The sequence below is a fragment of the Astyanax mexicanus genome, chromosome 1 (genome assembly GCF_023375975.1).
Source record: "Astyanax mexicanus isolate ESR-SI-001 chromosome 1, AstMex3_surface, whole genome shotgun sequence".
Lineage (NCBI taxonomy): Eukaryota > Metazoa > Chordata > Actinopteri > Characiformes > Acestrorhamphidae > Astyanax > Astyanax mexicanus.
The window spans coordinates 25,201,140-25,220,374 of NC_064408.1; the positions used below are offsets into that span (position 1 = coordinate 25,201,140).

A 19,235-nucleotide genomic window follows, 5' to 3' on the forward strand; every position below is an offset into this window, starting at 1 on the left:
TTTTTTACATTTCATAAATGAAGAAATGTCAGGATCAGCAGAACAAATATGTAAATGTCACGCCTGGCGCTGAGACCACGCCCGTCTCACCCACACTCAGCTCTACCTGCGATTTCCAGTCACAGGACTACATTACCCAGAATGCACCACTCAGTTACTGTGACTCATGTGACTCATTCAGGAAGTAATTCGCCTGAGTACTAGCACCTGGGGAGCCAGGTATAAAAGACTACGCAAGCTCGGCTCCAGTGCTGAGTATTGTTTCAGTTCGTTCAGCATTACAACTGGTTTCTCTTTGCCTTTGTTTGCCCTTCGTGCATTATCGTTTTTTCCGTGTACCCCGGCTCTGAGTATTGCCTGCCCTATTTTGTCTCTCTGGACTGTGTATTGTGACCCTGGTTTGTTTTCTTCTGTTGGCTTCTGTTCACTGTTATTGGCCCTGTTTGTTCTGACTACTCTCTGTATTACGCCTTTTGTTATTAAAGCTTTGATTTTACATCTGCGCTTTTCTGAGTTCTGCCCGAATATGACAGTAAATGAAAAATATTAAACAAATGTCCATCTGACCTAATTTCACATGGAATCATTCGACTCCTGTTAAATACTGGAACAGATGCTAAAACAACAAACACCAAGAGAACCAAATAAATAAAACAACAAAACATTTTGTAATAGTAAGAAAGAAATGCAAATTCATCAAAACAAATAATACTAAGGTCAAACAATCTAATCTTTTAGTTTATTTTATTTAAATTAATTGTTAATAAAGCACACAATAACAGAACAATACAATTACACTAATTATAAAACGACAGTGTCAAAATGGGTCTTCTGCTATGAGACATTACCTACTGTTAATCTTTTTCCAGGAGACCCACAGAACTGATAAACAATTATTTAAAGAACAATTTTTGAAAGTAACTAAGCTGCATGAATGTGAAGAAACCTTTTTTGTTTGTTTGTTTTTAAGTTTAATAAACCTGCATATAATGTAATGCAGCAGTCCTCAGGTCCACTCCTTTCGTTCCTATCAGAGTTGACCCAGATAATAAAGGCCTTCAGAAGCATCTGAAAATGAGAACCATGTTTGTGGGAACTGAATTCACCTGAACCAGGGCTGGACAAAAGAGCTTGATGTTAAACAGAGGCTTATCACTGAACTTAAAGGAACAAGGGGTTTACGCTCAATCTCATCTCCAGTTACTAAGACAGAATTTCTCAATTAGCCAGTTTACTCACATGTAAAATTCCTGTAGGTCCTTAACAGTTAAAAGTAAGAGGGTATTCAATGATACATGATTTGAATATTTGCTTCAATTATTTTTCATGTCTCTGGAATAGAACCTTTACTTTATGTGGAGGATTTTTTAATGACCACACACATAATTTCGCAACCATTAGAAATCCCCTGCAGCAATAACGAAATTCCTGGCAGCTAACATAACCACTGATGGGTAAGCTAATTAATAAAGACATGATGTAATTTTTGCATTAGCCAGCTAATGGAACAAACAAAACATTTCAAATGGCCCCACCTCTGCCCAACCCTAGAGTTCACTATAAAAGGATGTTATTGCATTATTCTGCTATTGTATTATAATATTGCTATTGACATAAAATTATCTTAAATTATATTATTGGTTAAAACAGTTATTCCTGGAACACAATATTGTTCAGACAAAAATAGCTATTATGACAGGCTTAGTTGGAGCTTTCTAATGGAACCCTAGCAATCACATGGGATACAGCAAGCTCCTCGCAACCTCACAACAACAACATGTGATACTACAAGACACAAAAAAAGTGTGGACCCACTGACTGAACCTAATGGACCCCACTTTGAGAACCTTGCCACTAAAGAACCTTTAAATAAATGGTTCTTAAAAGGCATCTTTGTAAATGAGACTAAAGCCCTATCAGGATGGGATTAGTTTCTCAGGGGGAAAAATATTTCACACTTCTGCTTAGTGATAAAACTCTTGCATCCGGACAGCAATTGTAAAAACAGGAGGACATCGCGTTCAGTAGCTCCTCCATTTCCACTTGCTGTTGTGTTTACATGGATCTCCGTGGAAACGCGCACCCAAAGTGTAATTACGTTGCACAGCAGTGGACAAATAAAATAAAGTCACAGAGGACCCCCCATAAAAGAGAAAATTACCCCAAGACCCACTGAGAAACTAATCCCATTGGGATAGGGCTAAAGATGAACGACATTTAAAGGACCCCCACATACACTGACATGCCAAATGTCATGGGACAACAGTATGTAAATTATTCATGAACTGTTACCTCAGGGGACAGCTTGGGGATGCCCTCATCTGTGTAAGTTGTGAGGTGTTATTTTGCAAGGGAGGCTAAAGTTTGATAGTCTTATGGGTAAATTTCACATTCATTGACCCACAGTGTCATATGAGTACTGGGAATGAGTAATAGAAGCCAATACCACCCACAGTGGACAGTGTGATGGCTAGTATCAGTCCATAACTGTCAGACAAGCGATACAAAACTTGTCACATGACATTTGACATTCCAGCGTCTGGTTGTAGACTATTTAAATCTTCATTTATAATTCTGTGTAGTCCAAGACTGGGTTTAATCCCTGCCTGGGAAACTGCTGCTTAGAGCTTTAAATATCATAAGCTAGACCCTACAACTAATGTGAAAGCCAGCATAGACTCAATAAGTCTGAAACAAGATACTCAGGCATTCTCTTTATAGTGATTACATGTAATGCTGCCTTTTAAACTAGTTGAAGTGTATTCAGAGAGCCAGCAGGGTGGCCAATCATTAACCTTTTTTAGTGTAGGTAAAGGTAAAGAACATGAAGAACATAATGCCCTTGTTCCTGACAGCAAAGTGAAAGCCTCCATTTATTATAAGATCCTTTATTTCCATTTCCAATAAAGGCTTTTTTTCTAGTGCAGGTGGGGAGTGAGTTTTTATGAATAGAGAACTGCACTCAGGCTCAAACTTCTAACCCATGGTGTGTGGAGAGTTATGGAGTTCTAAATGTTATATGGATGCACAGATCACACTCTCAATAAGCTTAAACTGCTCATTTTCTGTGTATCTCTCCCTCTGTTTCCCCTTCTCTCTTTTTTTTCTATTCATATAATTTTTTTGTTTATCTCCCTCTCTCTCAGACACAGCTGGGTTTGGCTCCTCTATTCAGGAACGTATTTCTTTTTCTCCCAGTAGAAAGGGTACTCCGGCACCTGGTTGAAATGACCCATGAGAAAGATGGCCACCGTTCCAATGGAGAAGAGCAAGATGGCCGCCCAGAAACAAACTTTGTCAACCATCTTTCCAATCAGCACCCAGCTTTCCATCTCCTGAAGAAGACAGAAAGAGAAAGAAGTGGGCAAAAAGTAGAGGTATGTTTTTAAATAGACAAAATTCTAACAAACTAGGGCCACAGTACTGCGGATCATTGGTGATTTGCCTCAATATCACCTGACTCAGCTCATCAGCTAATTATCAAGCCATATAAAAGTATGTAAAGGGCTCATTCTGCTTTTGTTGGAGTAACTGTCCCTGTTTCTACTATATTTGGAATATTGCTGTGAATTTGATTACATTTGTCAGTCATGATGTTTTATGCTTAACACTTTACCTCATCCCCAACTTCCCAACTGATCCTCATGCTCCACAGCTCAATTGTGGAAAGCTTTATACCCCTCTAGTCCACGTCTGGCATTAGGAATAGTGCAATTAGGTTCATGTTTATCTTCTCCAGAGAGTTCTATTATATTAGCATTACTTTACTACAGGGACTAGACAAACTGTTTGTGTGCATTTGCACATCCACTTTAGCAATGGGTGCTTACATCACATTTAATATTCCTATTGTGGGGCGATTCTGTGGAGGTGTAATAATTTATTTCATTCTTACCATTTTTTTACATGATCATACAGTATGTTTTAGCTAAATATTTCAATCATATTTTAAAATAATAATACATTTTGTACAAATGTTCTACAGTTTACGTATCTTATATAAAGGGCTAATTTTGATAAATAAGTATTTATTGCAGGTATAATTACAGTATTTCTTAAAAATCTCATTCCTGGCCAAGAGCAGACTAGATTAAAGATTAACAAACATTCTTGCAGTTTATATACAGTTCCAAAAGATATAAACAAAATATTTTCTGAAATTTAGACCAAAACCACACAAAAAAAAACTCGCCCTTCCTTTCCTGGGGCAGTCCTGATGAGTGCCATTTTCATCATTATGTTTTTGATGGTCTTTGCGACTGTACTTGTTTATACTTTAAAAGTTTTTATTTAACTTAAATTGATTAATTTGTTTGTTTATTTATTTATTTACCCTTGTGGTGGCCAGCAATGTGCTCAATCAAAATGCTTCTATTTCAACAATTCCAGGGCCTTTTGATCTTTACAGTTGTTTTTTTTTTAAACACCACACTTACCGAGCCAATATCATTCTGTTGTCTGGTGCTCTCAGCGATGAAGTTACAGGCGTCCACACACTCTTTAATCTCTGGTGCTGCCTGAGCCAGACTCTTATACAGAGTGGCTGTGCTGCTCACATCTATAGTGTCCACTAGAGGGAGACACACACACACACACACACACACACACACACACATAAGAACACAAATACACAAAACATGTAATGTGGTAACCTAGGCCTATACTTTTATCCTGAGTTATGCATTGTGTTTAGTTCACACTTGCACAATAAGTATGTACTGTTGTGTTATATAAGTACAGTACAGGGTGATGCCACTAAAGAACCATACTGCTAAAACAATCATGTGTTTTTTTGTCAGTGTACCAAAAGATCTGGTGAGTCCATGTCTCTCTCTCTGCTTGTCGAACATCATCTCACTCCTCGGCTGCTTCAGGACGTACTCCTCTGCCCGCTGCATCAGACCAAACGAGCTGCGCCTCCTCTCCCTCACTGCCCCTATCCCATCCTCCTCACTTTCATCCACCAGTGGGGCCATGCCCAGGAAACGAGGGACTACTTCGAGAAAAATCTGAGAAAAGAGAAAAAGAAATATATGAAAGATAAGAGTTGTAAATAAACTTCATTAGAAACTTCTACCATGCAGAGTTTGGTGTTTTGCCTATATGTATATATATCACTTGATTCAGCTCATCAGCTATAGGCCTTTATGACTAGTTGGAGGGGAGGCCTAGAAGGAACCAAGCTTGACACTCATTTCTTTAATATTGTATTAAAACATTTGTTATTGGTATTTTCTGCTTTTGTTGGAGTAACAGGGCCCTATCGTACACCCTGCGCAAGGTGTGCCGCGATACTTTTTGCTACATTTGGTTTAAAACTGCTTACAAATAAATGGACTGGGTGGAGGATATCTCCTCAGATCATCTATTAAATCAACACACACACATACACACTGAGACATACGTGTTTGAGGGTGCGGGACATGGTGTGTGTGTTGGGGCTACGGAGGGAGAAGTTTAGAACGACTATGCAGTTGGTGACGATAAGCGTGGTCACAGACATGACGAAGATCAGGTACCTGAAACAGAAGGAAAGTTACTAGGTTAAGTAATCAAGATTCACACACACAAATAAGATTGAAGAATGATAAATAATTACTTTAAATTCTATCATGATGAGTTTTTTACCCAGTGAAGGCCTTAAAGGTACATTTTAGTGTTTATAAATAGAAAAATATAAATTATAACAGAATCCAGTACTACATTGTTTTTTATTGTACAGTTCTTGTTTGATTTCTAAAACAGGGAATATAATGTAATGTATTATATTACTACTGCCTCAAGTTATGTAGTACAGATATCAGTGTGCTGAACTCACACTATTGTTTTATTTACAGGTCATATGAGCATCTCAATGATTTTGAAGTTGTTATTTTCATGGAGAAATGCCACATAATGTTGATTTAACCTCCTGAGACCCAGACTTTTGCTTGCCGTGCATTTTTAATAAGTCTTATCTTAGTATAAAACTTTGTCTTTGTACAGGAAGTAGTTTTTTGCAGAAAACAATATCCTCATATGGGGACATTAGTTTATTTAAACATTGAAAAATAATCCTTGCCATCCAAAACCAAAATTTTAGCTTTACATTAAATAAAGTAGTTTAAAACGTAAAATTGGATGAGAATTTTTACCTGGGATTTTGTCACTTTGTTTTCAATCAGTTTAGAGTAATGCTACCGTGTGACCACTGGATGGTATGGGCAGTGTCTCCATATGAGGTCAAAGGGTCAGTGTTTCAAAATATGAAGTATCATGGTGCAGAGAAGCAGAAATGTAATGTCCCCATATGAGGATGCAGGGTCTGAAGAGATTAAATTACCTTCTGTGGTAAACATGCTTACACTACAACATTGAATTCAGATACAAATTAGGTTTAAAAACTTAGAAGTTTAACTTTAAATGCTAAAAACACACACACACACACACCAAACATATAATGTATATCCATTACTCACTTGCCAATGAGAGGTACTGAAAGAGAGGTTTCTGGGACCTTCTGAGAAACCAAAATAAGGAAGACAGTCTGAGCCAGGAGAACTGAGATAGATACCGTCAACTTCTGACCTCCAGCTACATTAGAGAGAGAGAGAGAGAGAGAGAGAAAGATCAGTTACTTACTGTAGCTTGTTAAAAGCTAACAAAATATGAATTATTGTGCAGATAGTGGTTTCTCCTTTTCTAGGTGAACTTTTCCTGACCTGGCCTGTTGAGAAGAGCCAGTTAAAGGTCAGAGACAATTACGTAGTGGCAGAACCAGAGACTGTAAAAAAGATGGACGTTGTGTAGCCGTTCCCATTCATTCTATGAAAATAAAGCCAAAATCTTCCACCATGTTTGGCGTTCCTGATACCCGAGTCTGCGCAGTAGAGACCAGAGGATGGAAAAAGACTGTGGAGAGACAGCCTACTAATTTGAATAACCCCGCCCCTGAGGGCTGCCTCGCGGTCCCAGGCTGCAGAGCGGAGCGGAGCTAACGGTCTCTTATTGGTCCCACCCATAACCAGCCCTTTTACAATAACCACACCTTTTTTAAATAGAGCTGAATAACATTTTAAAAACGAATTCTGTGGGGATATAAAAATTTGACAATATAAGCAGAGGTAACACTAGCTGTTGCATTTAAATAAAGGAGGTAGAATTACAGTATATTAGAAAAAAACGTGATTGAAAGTTGTCTGTTTTGCCATTGAAACCTATGGGGATGGGTGGGCAGAACCAATTAAGTGGAAGCAGAGCCAATTAGGAGTCAGCTTGTTAGTTGCTCAGCTGTTAGGAGTATTAAGTCATTCATTTCGCTAGGTGGTAGTGTCGCGAAAACCTAGGGTCCTAGAACTGCGTTCCTGAAACTGCAGGGTTCTAAAACTGCAGTCTTCGGTTCTGCAGATATATATATATATATATATATATATATATATATATATATATATATATATAGAGAGAGAGAGAGAGAGAGAGAGAGAGAGAGAGAGAGGGAGAGAGATAGATAGATATAGGACCTCTGCTGTAGACTCTTTTCGTGGTTAGTTGTTGCAAGTAGAGTGTCATGGAGCTCTGTTCCAGATTGACTGTGTGTGTGTTTCATGAGAGCATGTAAGTTCATAATCCTTGTATCTTATACAGTAACAAACAAAATACCCTCCAGTATATGTTAATTAAACGAAGAATGTGATTGAATACACAGAGTAAGCTTTAGTTTAAATCATTTTGGGTGTATTTGGGTGCATTTCTATAATATAAATGTTTGTTAGATGTTTTGCTGTTCTATGATTAATGTGTATTCCCTTAAGTACTGCATTTATACATGTACATTTATACATGTAGCCTGATTATATTAATATGTTTATTAGTGATGTTATTACTTAAGCCTGTATATCTTAGTGGTACACTTCCCTTTTCTTATAGACCACACATTAATGTGTTGAATCTTACCTGGAAGATCCTATTCATAATGAAGAAATCTATCATATTGTGCTGTATTACCTGGACCTACATGTATTGCACTTAAGATCAAGTAAACTGACATCAGTTAAACCTTACTTCAGCCTCTCTTATTCCGAGTAAACACTACAAATCCTCCCCGAGCCTGATATATCATAAACTCCTTTACATGAACTGTTTTCCAAGGTCTAATAATTAATAGCAGTTTAATAGCAATATCTGCATACGCACATGCTGATAGCACACACTAACCCTGAGCAGGGAGAAAATAGGCCAAAACAACCAGTGAGGAGATGAGGGCGCAGGGTAGGATTATGTTGATGATGTAGAAGAGAGGTTTTCTCTGGATGATGAGGTTGAAATAAACTTCCTGGTACTCCAGGTCATCAGGAGAGTAGCGTGTGTTGGTCAGTTTGCGTGCTGGTCGATGCTTGATGGCCCACTCTCCGTTTTCTGCAAAGACAAGTGATTGGTTTACTGGTCAGTTTCATTTGTTAGTTTACCTGCAATCCCGCATTTCAGATATGCAACACATTCCAAAAAACTGCAACAGTAAAGTATTTACTAAAGACAGCAATGAAGATGAGGTGATATTTTGCCCCATTCTTACTGCAAACACGTCCTATTCTGTGCAAGAATACCTTCTTACAGTTTTTGATTTTAAAATTCTGTGCCTGGGACAGTTCAGGAGTCTTCTTACAAAGGCTTGACTTTGTACTGTGTGCAGCATGTGGTTTTGTATTGTCATGTTGAAAAATGCAGAGATGTCATTTTAAAAGGCAATTTATGTTGCTCTAAGATCTCAATGTAATTTTCTGCATTAATTTTCTGCATAATTGATAACATAATACCTTGCCCATGTGGTTGTAAGGAATTATAGATTACACGTGTTAATTGAGGGCTTCTGTTCTTGCCTTTTTCGTACTGAATCCTTGAATCATTTAATGATATATGATGATCTGTTGACAAATTGAAGATGGTCCATTTAACTCCCCAAAGTCTTAGCCTTTTTTCACTTTTAGACATCACTTATGTCCCCTGAAAAAGGAATAAATGTATCTAACAAATTAAATTAAGTTAAACAGACGAAACATTAAATATACTGGGTCCATAAGGTGTGCAAATAAATACAATTTAAGAAACACTGATATACTGCATTCAAGCTTTCAGTGTATTATTAAAAGTAATTCTCAGAATTGTGGTGAAATATGACATTTAATAGGGCACTAAAACTGTTTCTTAAAGAAAGTATTTTCGTTTAGTTTTTCAGGTTTTTGTGTACATATCTGTGTGTGTAGGTGTGTCATTTACCAGTGAAGGCCTCTGGGTCAATGTCCACCCACTCAATGGGTTTCTGAGTGTCTCCATCAATAGCCAAGATCATGTCAATCTCATTGGCGCTGTACGTCTGAGACCTATCACACAGAATCAACCGAGAATGCATCAGTAAGTGTATGTTATGTAGACTTGTACTCCCAATGGGAATAAAATGTACTTTCTTTTTGTCTTAAGCCAAAACTAATACAGAAATATAGCACCTTAATAACACACAGATTCAAGGATTGTTTTCCAGGAGCTAAATTCCAAAAACACCATGTATGATTTAGAAACATTACATCACAAGTGGAGCTCTAATTCAAAACTTTTCTTTCCTATGCAATTATCAGAATCATCAACTCTTTGGATCATATTTGCTTATTGGTTGTATGCATAATTTGTATTCGTCATATTTGGTCCTTTCATTTTGTAGAGACTGGTGGCTGGACCTTAAAATGCAGATTTATTTATGATATGCTGTATTTTAATATCTGTATTTTCATATCTCTCAGGTTGCAGAACAGTGTCTGCCTGTCAAACAGTCAGCAGTTAAAATTTCAGCTTGATCATGTGTTCCATGATCAAGAGTCCCACAGTCTGAGGGCATTGTGTGATTGGGTGGGTTTTAACTAGTAGGTGAAAATGAACTTGTTTAGTTACCTTGTTATTTATTTATTTATTTATTTTTATTTCAAATTTTTATCCAATGTTCTCCCCAATTTACAAGGCCAGTTACCCAAGCCTGGCTGTAGCTGACGGCAAGCTACATAAACGGGATTCGAACCAGCGACCTCCTGATCATAGTGGCAGCGCTTAGCCCACTGAACCACTCAGTGCCCTTACTTTATTATTTTAAATACTTTATTATTTATAATTTATTATTTATTATAATTGACCAGTTTGTAACCACACAACTGCTCTTAGCTGAGGGTTTTTAGGGTATTTAGGGTAACAAATAATTCTAAACCAAGCAGACTAACAGAGCCCAAGGTGCCAGTGGAAGTATAAGGAAGACATTTCTAATATGGTGAATGTTTCCTGGTGTATTGCAATCTTAAACGTTTATGTGGTACAAAACTTTACTGGCTGTTCAGCAGCCTGATGGCCTGGGGAAAGAAGGTCTTTCAGAATCAGCTGGTTCTGGTTTTTATGCTTTTGTTAAAATAAGTGAATGTACAGTTTCTTCACTAATGCAGAGAATCTGCATATCTAAATCTCTTCTAAAAAACATGGATATTCCTGGAAAAAAAATAAAAAAAGATTTGTCTGTGGCACCTTTATTTTTAAGGGTTTGGAACATTACAGTTACTGTGACTATTGAGTACGTTTAGCATTTTGTTTACTCTGTACAAAATAAGGAATCAGTTCTTTCATTAATAATTTGTCACCTATATATTTTGGTATGGGAGCCCACCTGAATACCAGTGTGCAGTTTTGCCAGTCGAACGGGAAGTAGGTGATCTCTATGGCACAGGTACTGCGGTAGATGGCTGGAGGCAACCAGTACATGGAGCCATCACTGTAGATCAGCACGTTAGCGTAATACGCTACATCAAATTTACCATCAATGCTGCAGAAAGAAATAGAGAATAAAAGTGAGCCTGTATTACAATTTTGTGATAAAAAAATATATATTTTATTAAACTTATTAATAACCTATGGATAGTTATTAATTTGAGGATTTTTGTTTAAAAAAAAAATCAGAAAAGAATTAGAGTCCATGTTTACTTCCTGCTATGCTTTAAATGACCTTTAAAATAAAAATAAATATCTGATATCTGCTGTGCATTTCAGCCACTGTAATAAAGTTAACCGCTAAAACTACTATTAATCATATTAATCATTACTAAGTAATAAAAGTGGTAGAAATATTGAAAGATTCATTACATACAATAAATTATTCAATTATTATTCATTATACAATTAAAAAAAAAATATCTATGAATTATTCATAAATGACTATAATTTACCCGGTAACTACTATGAAGTATCCAGAAACCACTATATACAGTATATAATTCATTACCTACTATATATCATTTAATGAGCTACTATGAATTATTCAGTAACTAATATGAATGCACTAGAAACTATATATAAATCACATAATAACTAGTATAAATAATGTATAGATTTAGTAAATAATGTATAGATTAATTTATAGATAGTTTATTCAGTAATGACAACAAATGATCCAAAAACTACTATAAATCACTTATTACATACTCTAAATAATGTATAGATTATTATCATTTATTTAGTAATGACAACAAATGATCCAAAAACTACTATAAATTACTTATTACATACTATAAATCATTTATAGATTTTAATTTACTTTAGTAACGACTACAAATGATCAAAAAGCTACTATAAATCATCCATTACCTACTATAAATGGTTCAGAAACTATTTTACATTATTTAGTACAATAATTAGTCATTATTATGTTCCACAGCAAACATTATCTATTATTTAGTATTATTAAATGCTGCAGATTTATTAGATAATTAACATAAAACATACATCATTTACACATACATAATTTATGTAGTTCTATAGCCATTAAGTGAGAGAATGAGAGAATGCCTCACTTGTTCTCCAGCACTATGTCTGGCAGCCACACAGTGTTGTATGGCACGCGGATCAGGCTGATATCATGATAGTCCGAGGTGTTCCATGCCAGACGGTAATCATTCCATTGCTGAAGCCAGAAGAGGTATGGAGGCAAAGATCATGGGAGAGTGAGAGCCAGGAGAGAGGAAAAGAGATACAGACATATAAGTAACAGTCAATATAAAAGATAACTTCAGGATAAAAGAGAGGAAAGGATAGTGGACAGAAAAAGAAGGTGTGGGAGAAGAGTGCAAAGAAGAGCACTAATGCATTTCAATGCAAAACGAAATGAAAGATCAGGCTTGTGGCTCAATCAGTATGTCAAAACTGTTAAATCTAAATGGCAGCATGCAGAAAGCAGAAATAAATTGCTTTTAATTAGACAGCTTAATTACTCAGGATGCTCCCATTTTTTTGTTTGTTGGCCAACAAAAGGTACTGGTTGACGGCTTTCATGGCAGTCCTTGCAAAGTGCATTGGAATTAACTTGACTGAGTTGGTCAACCAAGTTAATTATCCTGGTTGTATGAATTGGCCTAGTTGATCATGATTGTAGACAAACTAAAAACTGTTCAAATTCAAACCAAATCACACCCTATACTGGTCAAGAGCTAAGCCAGTCAACAAGCCTTACCAAATAACAGCCTGGCCAGCCCAAGTTAATTAACAACTGATTAACTTTTAGCTATAAACATACTATTTATGTGTTCTGTCTTCCCTAAGAAATGCATTATTTTATTCATTTTTTCTAGAGTAACTTGCTTTTTTGGCGGTCAAATGCTTCCACCTAGTGGCTATCTTGTTAACAGGAACTTCACAAATTGCAGCCCAGCCCACTTTCTGTGTTGTCTTTGCAGTGAATGCATGTGTTCTCAGTCTGCAGAGTTCCTCTCTGAATCCATCTTGCAAACTCTTCAGAACGCAGTGCGAGGGCAGCATAATGTGGCTCAATGTGTTGCTTTCTAAGTGAATTGTGTGCTGGACAGCAAGAATAAGGAGAATGATTTGGAACACAGCCAGAGTGTGTGGGGTTAGGGCTTAAGAGAAAAGGCATTAGCTACCAAGTCAGCTGTACTCACAATTTCAATCCACACGTTGGTGGTCAGCGTCTCCTCCTTCTCGTTCTGTCAATGAAACAATTTACACCCAAAATAGTAAATTATAATTAATAATCATAACAAATATGGTTTTGAAAACAGTGTTAATTTATCACTGGAAAAAAATGCTGTGTAGCACATGAGAAGGTCAGAGTATTGGTCAGTGTTATTACCAGTGAGATGAGGTTGGTTAGGGTCAGTTTGACCTGAACCTGCACTTTATCTTCAGTGTGCCTCGCTGGCCGAATGTTCTTGTTGTAGTTCTTGAACTTATCAGCTATCAGCTTAGACTCCTCATTCCCACTGACTGAGAGACAGAGAGAAAGACAGAAAGAGAGAGAGGGAAAGAAAGAGGAGAGTCCAATAAAGAAAAGGAGGAATGTTAAAAAGAGAATAACAGCTGCTTGGCATCAGCAGACAGAGTCTGAGAGAGCGCAATAAGCATGCTTGCATGCTGTCTCAAGTTATGGGTAGATGGCGTTCTTTCCTCTCATCACTGCTAGCTAGTGTGATGTTGGAGAGCACAGGCTTCTGTTAACTGATGTATTGGAGCTGGGGATCCAGCACTTTTCTCCAAGCAGCAGCAGTTTGAAAAGAGGTGGTGGCTAATTTCATGTGTTAAACGAGGATAGTTGGTCAAAATTAGTGGGTGAGGTAATCAGCCATTAAAGTTAAGGAGAAAAGAGGACGGAATTACAGATAAATTATAAAAAAAGAGAAACACAGCAGTGAGTAATGAGAGATAAAAAGAGAGATAGAAGAAAATAATAAATTGAGAGATACAAAGATAGAGAGGGAGAGAAGAAACCAGTGGCAGTATAAAAAAGGAACAATGCTCACAGAAAAACAATAATACAGATAATAAAGAATAAAGAAGGAAGAAAGAAAGAAATTGAGATAGTCAAAGAGAGGAACAGCAACACAGAGTGAGAGTTAAGAGAGATGCATACACAGAACAAGAGAGAAAAAGAAAGAGAGGGGAATTAAAGATATAATATAGAGTTAATATTAATTAGTTATTATACTGTTATTATACTGTTATTGCATTTATTATTCAGGACCTGCTGAATAGGCTACAGACCTAATAAATAGGTAGCATAGTCCTGAGAGTAAGAAGCTGAAGGGTGGGCTCACATGTGGACCCTTTCATAGTTTAAAGGGTTAAACCACCACCACAGTCTATGGCACTACATTCACTCATTAAAGCACACTTACCTTGCACTGCAGTGACAACAAGCACCGCCACCACCAAACATCCAACCGTCCAAACTGACCAGGCCGCCATTGGTGTCTTCCAAACACCTCAGTGGGGCTTGGTAAGAACAGGAGAGCCAGGGCAGATCTCTGCCTTCCCTTTTCACTCCAGCTGTCACTGCACCCGGCTCAGGTTACACTGTTACCCGGCTCCACTCTTAAAGTCACCCCAAGTCGCCCCCCTCCCCATTGCCATCCCCATGTTCAGGGTCTTTTTTTTTTCATTCAGTGTAAACTAAGACACCTGGCCATTCCCACACGACTCCTTACTGCCTACATAGTGCACTAGATAGGGTTCAAAATAAAGACTCACACACCAAACAGTGCACTGTGAGACTGACAGGGAGCTAACTGGGAACCAGTCACTATGAATAGCCCAAAAATGTGCTGACAGAACAGGTTCATAAACACAGTACTGTGTGTAAGTTCAGCATAGAGAACTTATGATAGTAGCAGACTAGTAACGATAATGATAATAACATGTTTAAAACCATATTAAAAAATAACAATGGTGATAACAGTTATTGGGTATCAAAATTCCTCTGGAGACGCTTGTTGGAAAAACAGGTGGAGAGGCCTACATTGTCCGCCCACCCGTAACCAGACTGGTAACAGGAGGTGTCCTGCCTTCAGTGCCTGTGGGTGGCTGGGCTTTAGGACTTTTTGTTCTAAGATTGACTACACTACTAGCCAAAGAGTCCCAAAGCCCTGCCCACTGGAAGGCAGGACTTACTGGAAACAGGTGGGAAAACAAATAAGGTGGTAATTCCCTATCACTCCACTATGATATAAATAACCTGCACTCTGACTGTTCTGACCAATCCAACTTCTCTGGAGCAATTGGAGAGGACAGGGTCAATGCCAGGGGAGGGCTGTGGGTGTTTATGTGTGTTTGTGTGTGTGTGTGTGTGTGTGTGTGTGTGTGTGTGTGTAGGCTTGGTCATGTTAAGGCCAGGATGGCGACAGCAGCACAACATAATGAATTATGAGAGGCACATGCACAGTAGTGAGCTCATCCCTTTACATCAGACACAAGTAGATGTTTTTTGTGCTTTAGATACACGGACAATGATTTGAATATATGCTATTTCAATTTAAGTGTTTTCATAATGTATTGCATACACAGGGCAGTTTGCAGGGGAATTAAGTCTAGTTGTAGACTATATAATAAAAATCTCTGTTCGATATACAGCTAAGAGACAAATAAAAAATGATTAGTTTCTTTGATTTAACCAAATTAAAAACCTCTGCAAAATAATCAAGAGAAAGGTGGATGATCACAAGCCATCAAACCAAGCTGAACTGCTTGTATTTTTGCACCAGGAGTGGCATAACCTTATCCAAAAGCAGTGTGTAAGACTGGTGGAGGAGAACATGCCTAGATGCATGAAAACTGTGATTAAAAACTAGGTTTATTTCTCCAAATTCTGATTTCTGAACTCTTAAAACTTTATGAATATGGACTTATTTTCTGTGCATTATTTGAGGTCTGAAAGCTCTGCATCTTATTTTTTCAGCCATTTCTCATTTTCTTATAAATGCTCTAAATGACACTATTTTTATTTGGAATTTGGGAGAAAGTATGTTCATTCAAAACAACAATGTTCATTCATATACTTATAAATATCAAAATTAATGTATAATTGCTTTTAAAATCCCAAAACATTCACCACAGTCCATTAACAAAAGCCATTTAAGGCTAAATACAATGGCTACTTGAATGAATAGGATGAATGTTATATATAGACAGAAACACTATCTGTAAAGATACAATTATTACTTTGCTAGACTAGTCTATACTGTGTGGCTACTGCGGGCTGTCAATAAAAGTAGAGCTTCTTTATTTTTAAGGAAACCCATCAAAGGTTGTATATCAGATTGTAAAACAGCATCTGACCATGTATACTGACTCAGTAGAATAATATTATGCAAGATTATGCACTAATACTACTCAGAGTACAATGCAATTCTTGCATGTACTGCATTTCCCTTCCCTCTTCACCAAAGATACATAAGAGCCGTAAGCAGCACACTGAACACAAAGCAGCAATGATAAAGGTGCTATACTCCCTATACGGGTCAGTGGAGCATCACAATGAATCTGTAGCTGATATTTTAAGTTAAAAATGCTACCTATTGTTGTTTTAAAGTGCAGGAGCAGTTGTGCTTAAATGGTGTGGGGTCAGACAGTGATGAATCTTGATGGCAGTAGGGTGTTTAGCAATCTCTTTACGCCTCAGGAAAGAAGCTGTTGCTTCTTTATGATGGTGGTGGTGGAACAGATGCTCTTGTACCTTTTCCAGACAGCAGGAGGGTGAAGAGACTGTGTGGGTAGTATGAGTGCCCTGTTACAATGCTGCTCTGATTGCCTGTGGGAATGTGGGAACAGCATTAATAGAATGCCTGATTTCTAGGTTGAAATGTGACCTGTGGGTGGATTAGCATGGATAATCAAAGCAACAGCTCATTGGCGTCTATTATAAGTAAGTTTTGAGTCTGCAGATTTTCTGTTCTTTTCTAAGCCCTGAAATTCTGATCTATTGTGGCCAACACTATGCTAGAGGAAAACGGTTAAAATAGCATTTAAGGTATTAAAGCTGAAACAATGTTAAGTGTATATTTACAAGACAATACAAAGGGAGTGTAAGGCTTTCACATTTTTTGAAAGATTAAAAAAGTCCTGAGAAATTAGTATGTTTTTGTTGTTATTGTCGTAGTAACCCGCACAGTAACCCGCACAGTATGACACACACACACACACACACATACACACTATATTGACTGCTGTGTCTAGCTCTCACTGTCATTAGATCTCCTACTGGGGTGTAAGCCAGGACCATCTATAGCCTCGCTATTAATATGAGTGCAAATCAAGCTGTGTGGCTGGTGTAGAATGCGGAAACAACATGTCCGGGCAAAAAACACAGGAAACCATAAAAAATAAATATAAGGGGAACGTTAACAATTAGCCGTTTGCATGATTGCATGATTTTCTTATCACACAGACACACTGTTATGCATATATTTCTGTTATGAGTGCCACTTATCAGAATCTAGCTATCACATTGGCTGTTAGCTAATATCACAACATCGGCACAAAAAAAGAAGCAAAATTAATTCCTACATGTGGCAAAGTCCGTAATGATAGCATGTTGACTCAGCATTGCTACTACAGTGATAACACAACTGCTTACAGCCTTATACAACATCCCTTCCTTGTTAGCACAATGGCTACTTGTTCAGTAATCCTACAACAGTGTTAGCACACAGGCTACTGGACCTATACAGTAACTTTAACACAGTGTTAGCACACTGGCTACTGGACTCGTTCAGTAACCCCACCACAGTGTTAACTGACATAAAGGTATTTATTTATTTTATATTTATTTATATTTATCTTTTTTTTTAGCTTAAATGCTGCTAATATATCATTCCACCTTAAATGCTGTTGAGGCAACACAATCTTCAGGCAGAGTAACTTAATGCCATCAGCTATTTAAGGTGGAACATTCAAATAAGAATCCAGGTTTTGTTTTGTGGACTATTTGTAATGTCTGTGTAACATAAGCAGAAATATATAACATTCATAAATCACTTGCCATACAGTATACTAACTACTGACTCAATTTAACATGTGCATCTTTTTAAGGTGGAAGGGAAAGTGTAAACTATAAACTAAAATCTCCATACTCTGGTGGCTGTACTTGTTAGGAATTAGAAAAACCTGATCTTTCATGGCTACAGGAAAAATAATAATTGAGTAAATATTCTGTTCTGTCCTATATTATTTTTTTATTATGACCAACCACTGAGAATCCTAATAATTACATTATTTTATCTGTGTGAAGACCACATAAAGCAGGCTGTTTTCTTGGCACTGCCTCCTCCCACAAAGACTACTGGCACAAACATTTGACTAAAAAGTCACTGACCTCCAGATGAGGATTGTGAATGGAGCAACAGCTACTGGAACTGAAACTTAATCTGGTCACTTTCTCCCATTTAGATGTGCCAAAATACACAGTACATCAAACATTTCACTTTTACATAATTTATTTATTTTTTGCTGGTGGACAAGAAGGTTATATTTGTGGACTTGAAGGTTGCACAGCTTAGACTTGAGCATGTGTACTACCAGCTTGAAGGAAACTAACAAGAGTGTGTGAGTAAAAAAACAAAGTCTATTTACAGTTCCTATATCTGGCAGCTGCCATACTGTATATACTGATAATACAAAACATTATGTTCACATGAAATTAATCATTTTCCAGATGCTTTCTTTAAAAATCTATTCTGTTACAGATTGCTGGATTTTGTCCCATTACTTTTAACATGTCCCATGGAAGCTGAAGAATGCTGTATTGACCTGTAGAATATGTGTGTCGCCTTATGTCCTAAATATGTATGAGATTCCTTTCTGTTCACATAGTCAATTAGACTACAATTAGTTAGCTAGTGACAAGCCAGCTAACCTTAGCGACAAGCTATATTACACACTGTTAATGTTATTTTAGCGACGAGCTACACAATAATGTTACCGAGCTAGATTACATACTTATGTTACCGGGAAGAGAACTAAAGCTAGCAACAAGCTAGCTTATTTTAGCGACTAGCTATATTACACACTAATGTTACCGGGAAAACAACTAAAGCTAGCAACGAGCTAGCTTATTTTAGCGATGAGCTAGGTTACACACTAATGTTACCGGGAAGAGAACTAAAGCTAGTGACGAACTGGCTAACCTTAGCAACAAGCTAGCTAAAATACTAATGTTACCAGGGAGAGAACTAATGCTAGAGATAAGCTAGCTAACCTTAGTGACGAGATGGATTGCACATTAATGTTACCGGGGAGAAAATTAAAGCTAAAGAGGAGCTAGCTAACCTTAGCGACAAGCTAGATTACACACTAATGTTACTGGGAAGAGAACTAAAGCTAGTAATGAGCTAAATAACCTAAGGGATGAGCTAGCTAAATGCTAATGTTACCGGGGAGAGAACTAAAGCTAA

At 37.3% G+C, this 19,235-nt stretch overlaps 1 protein-coding gene across 1 annotated transcript; it reads right to left on the reverse strand.

Moving 5' to 3' along the window:
* Nucleotides 1-729: 729 nt before the first annotated feature.
* Nucleotides 730-14,351, reverse strand: chrne (cholinergic receptor, nicotinic, epsilon). The gene is made up of 12 exons (XM_007258084.4): nt 14,187-14,351; nt 13,145-13,278; nt 12,954-12,998; nt 11,853-11,962; nt 10,673-10,828; nt 9,253-9,356; nt 8,194-8,394; nt 6,459-6,573; nt 5,405-5,519; nt 4,805-5,009; nt 4,437-4,570; nt 730-3,335 (listed from the first exon to the last, which is right to left on the reverse strand). The coding sequence occupies exons 1-12, from the start codon at nt 14,254-14,256 to the stop codon at nt 3,168-3,170; spliced, it is 1,557 nt and encodes a 518-aa protein (XP_007258146.2). The 5' UTR covers nt 14,257-14,351; the 3' UTR covers nt 730-3,167.
* Between the last annotated feature and the right edge of the window lie 4,884 nt (nt 14,352-19,235).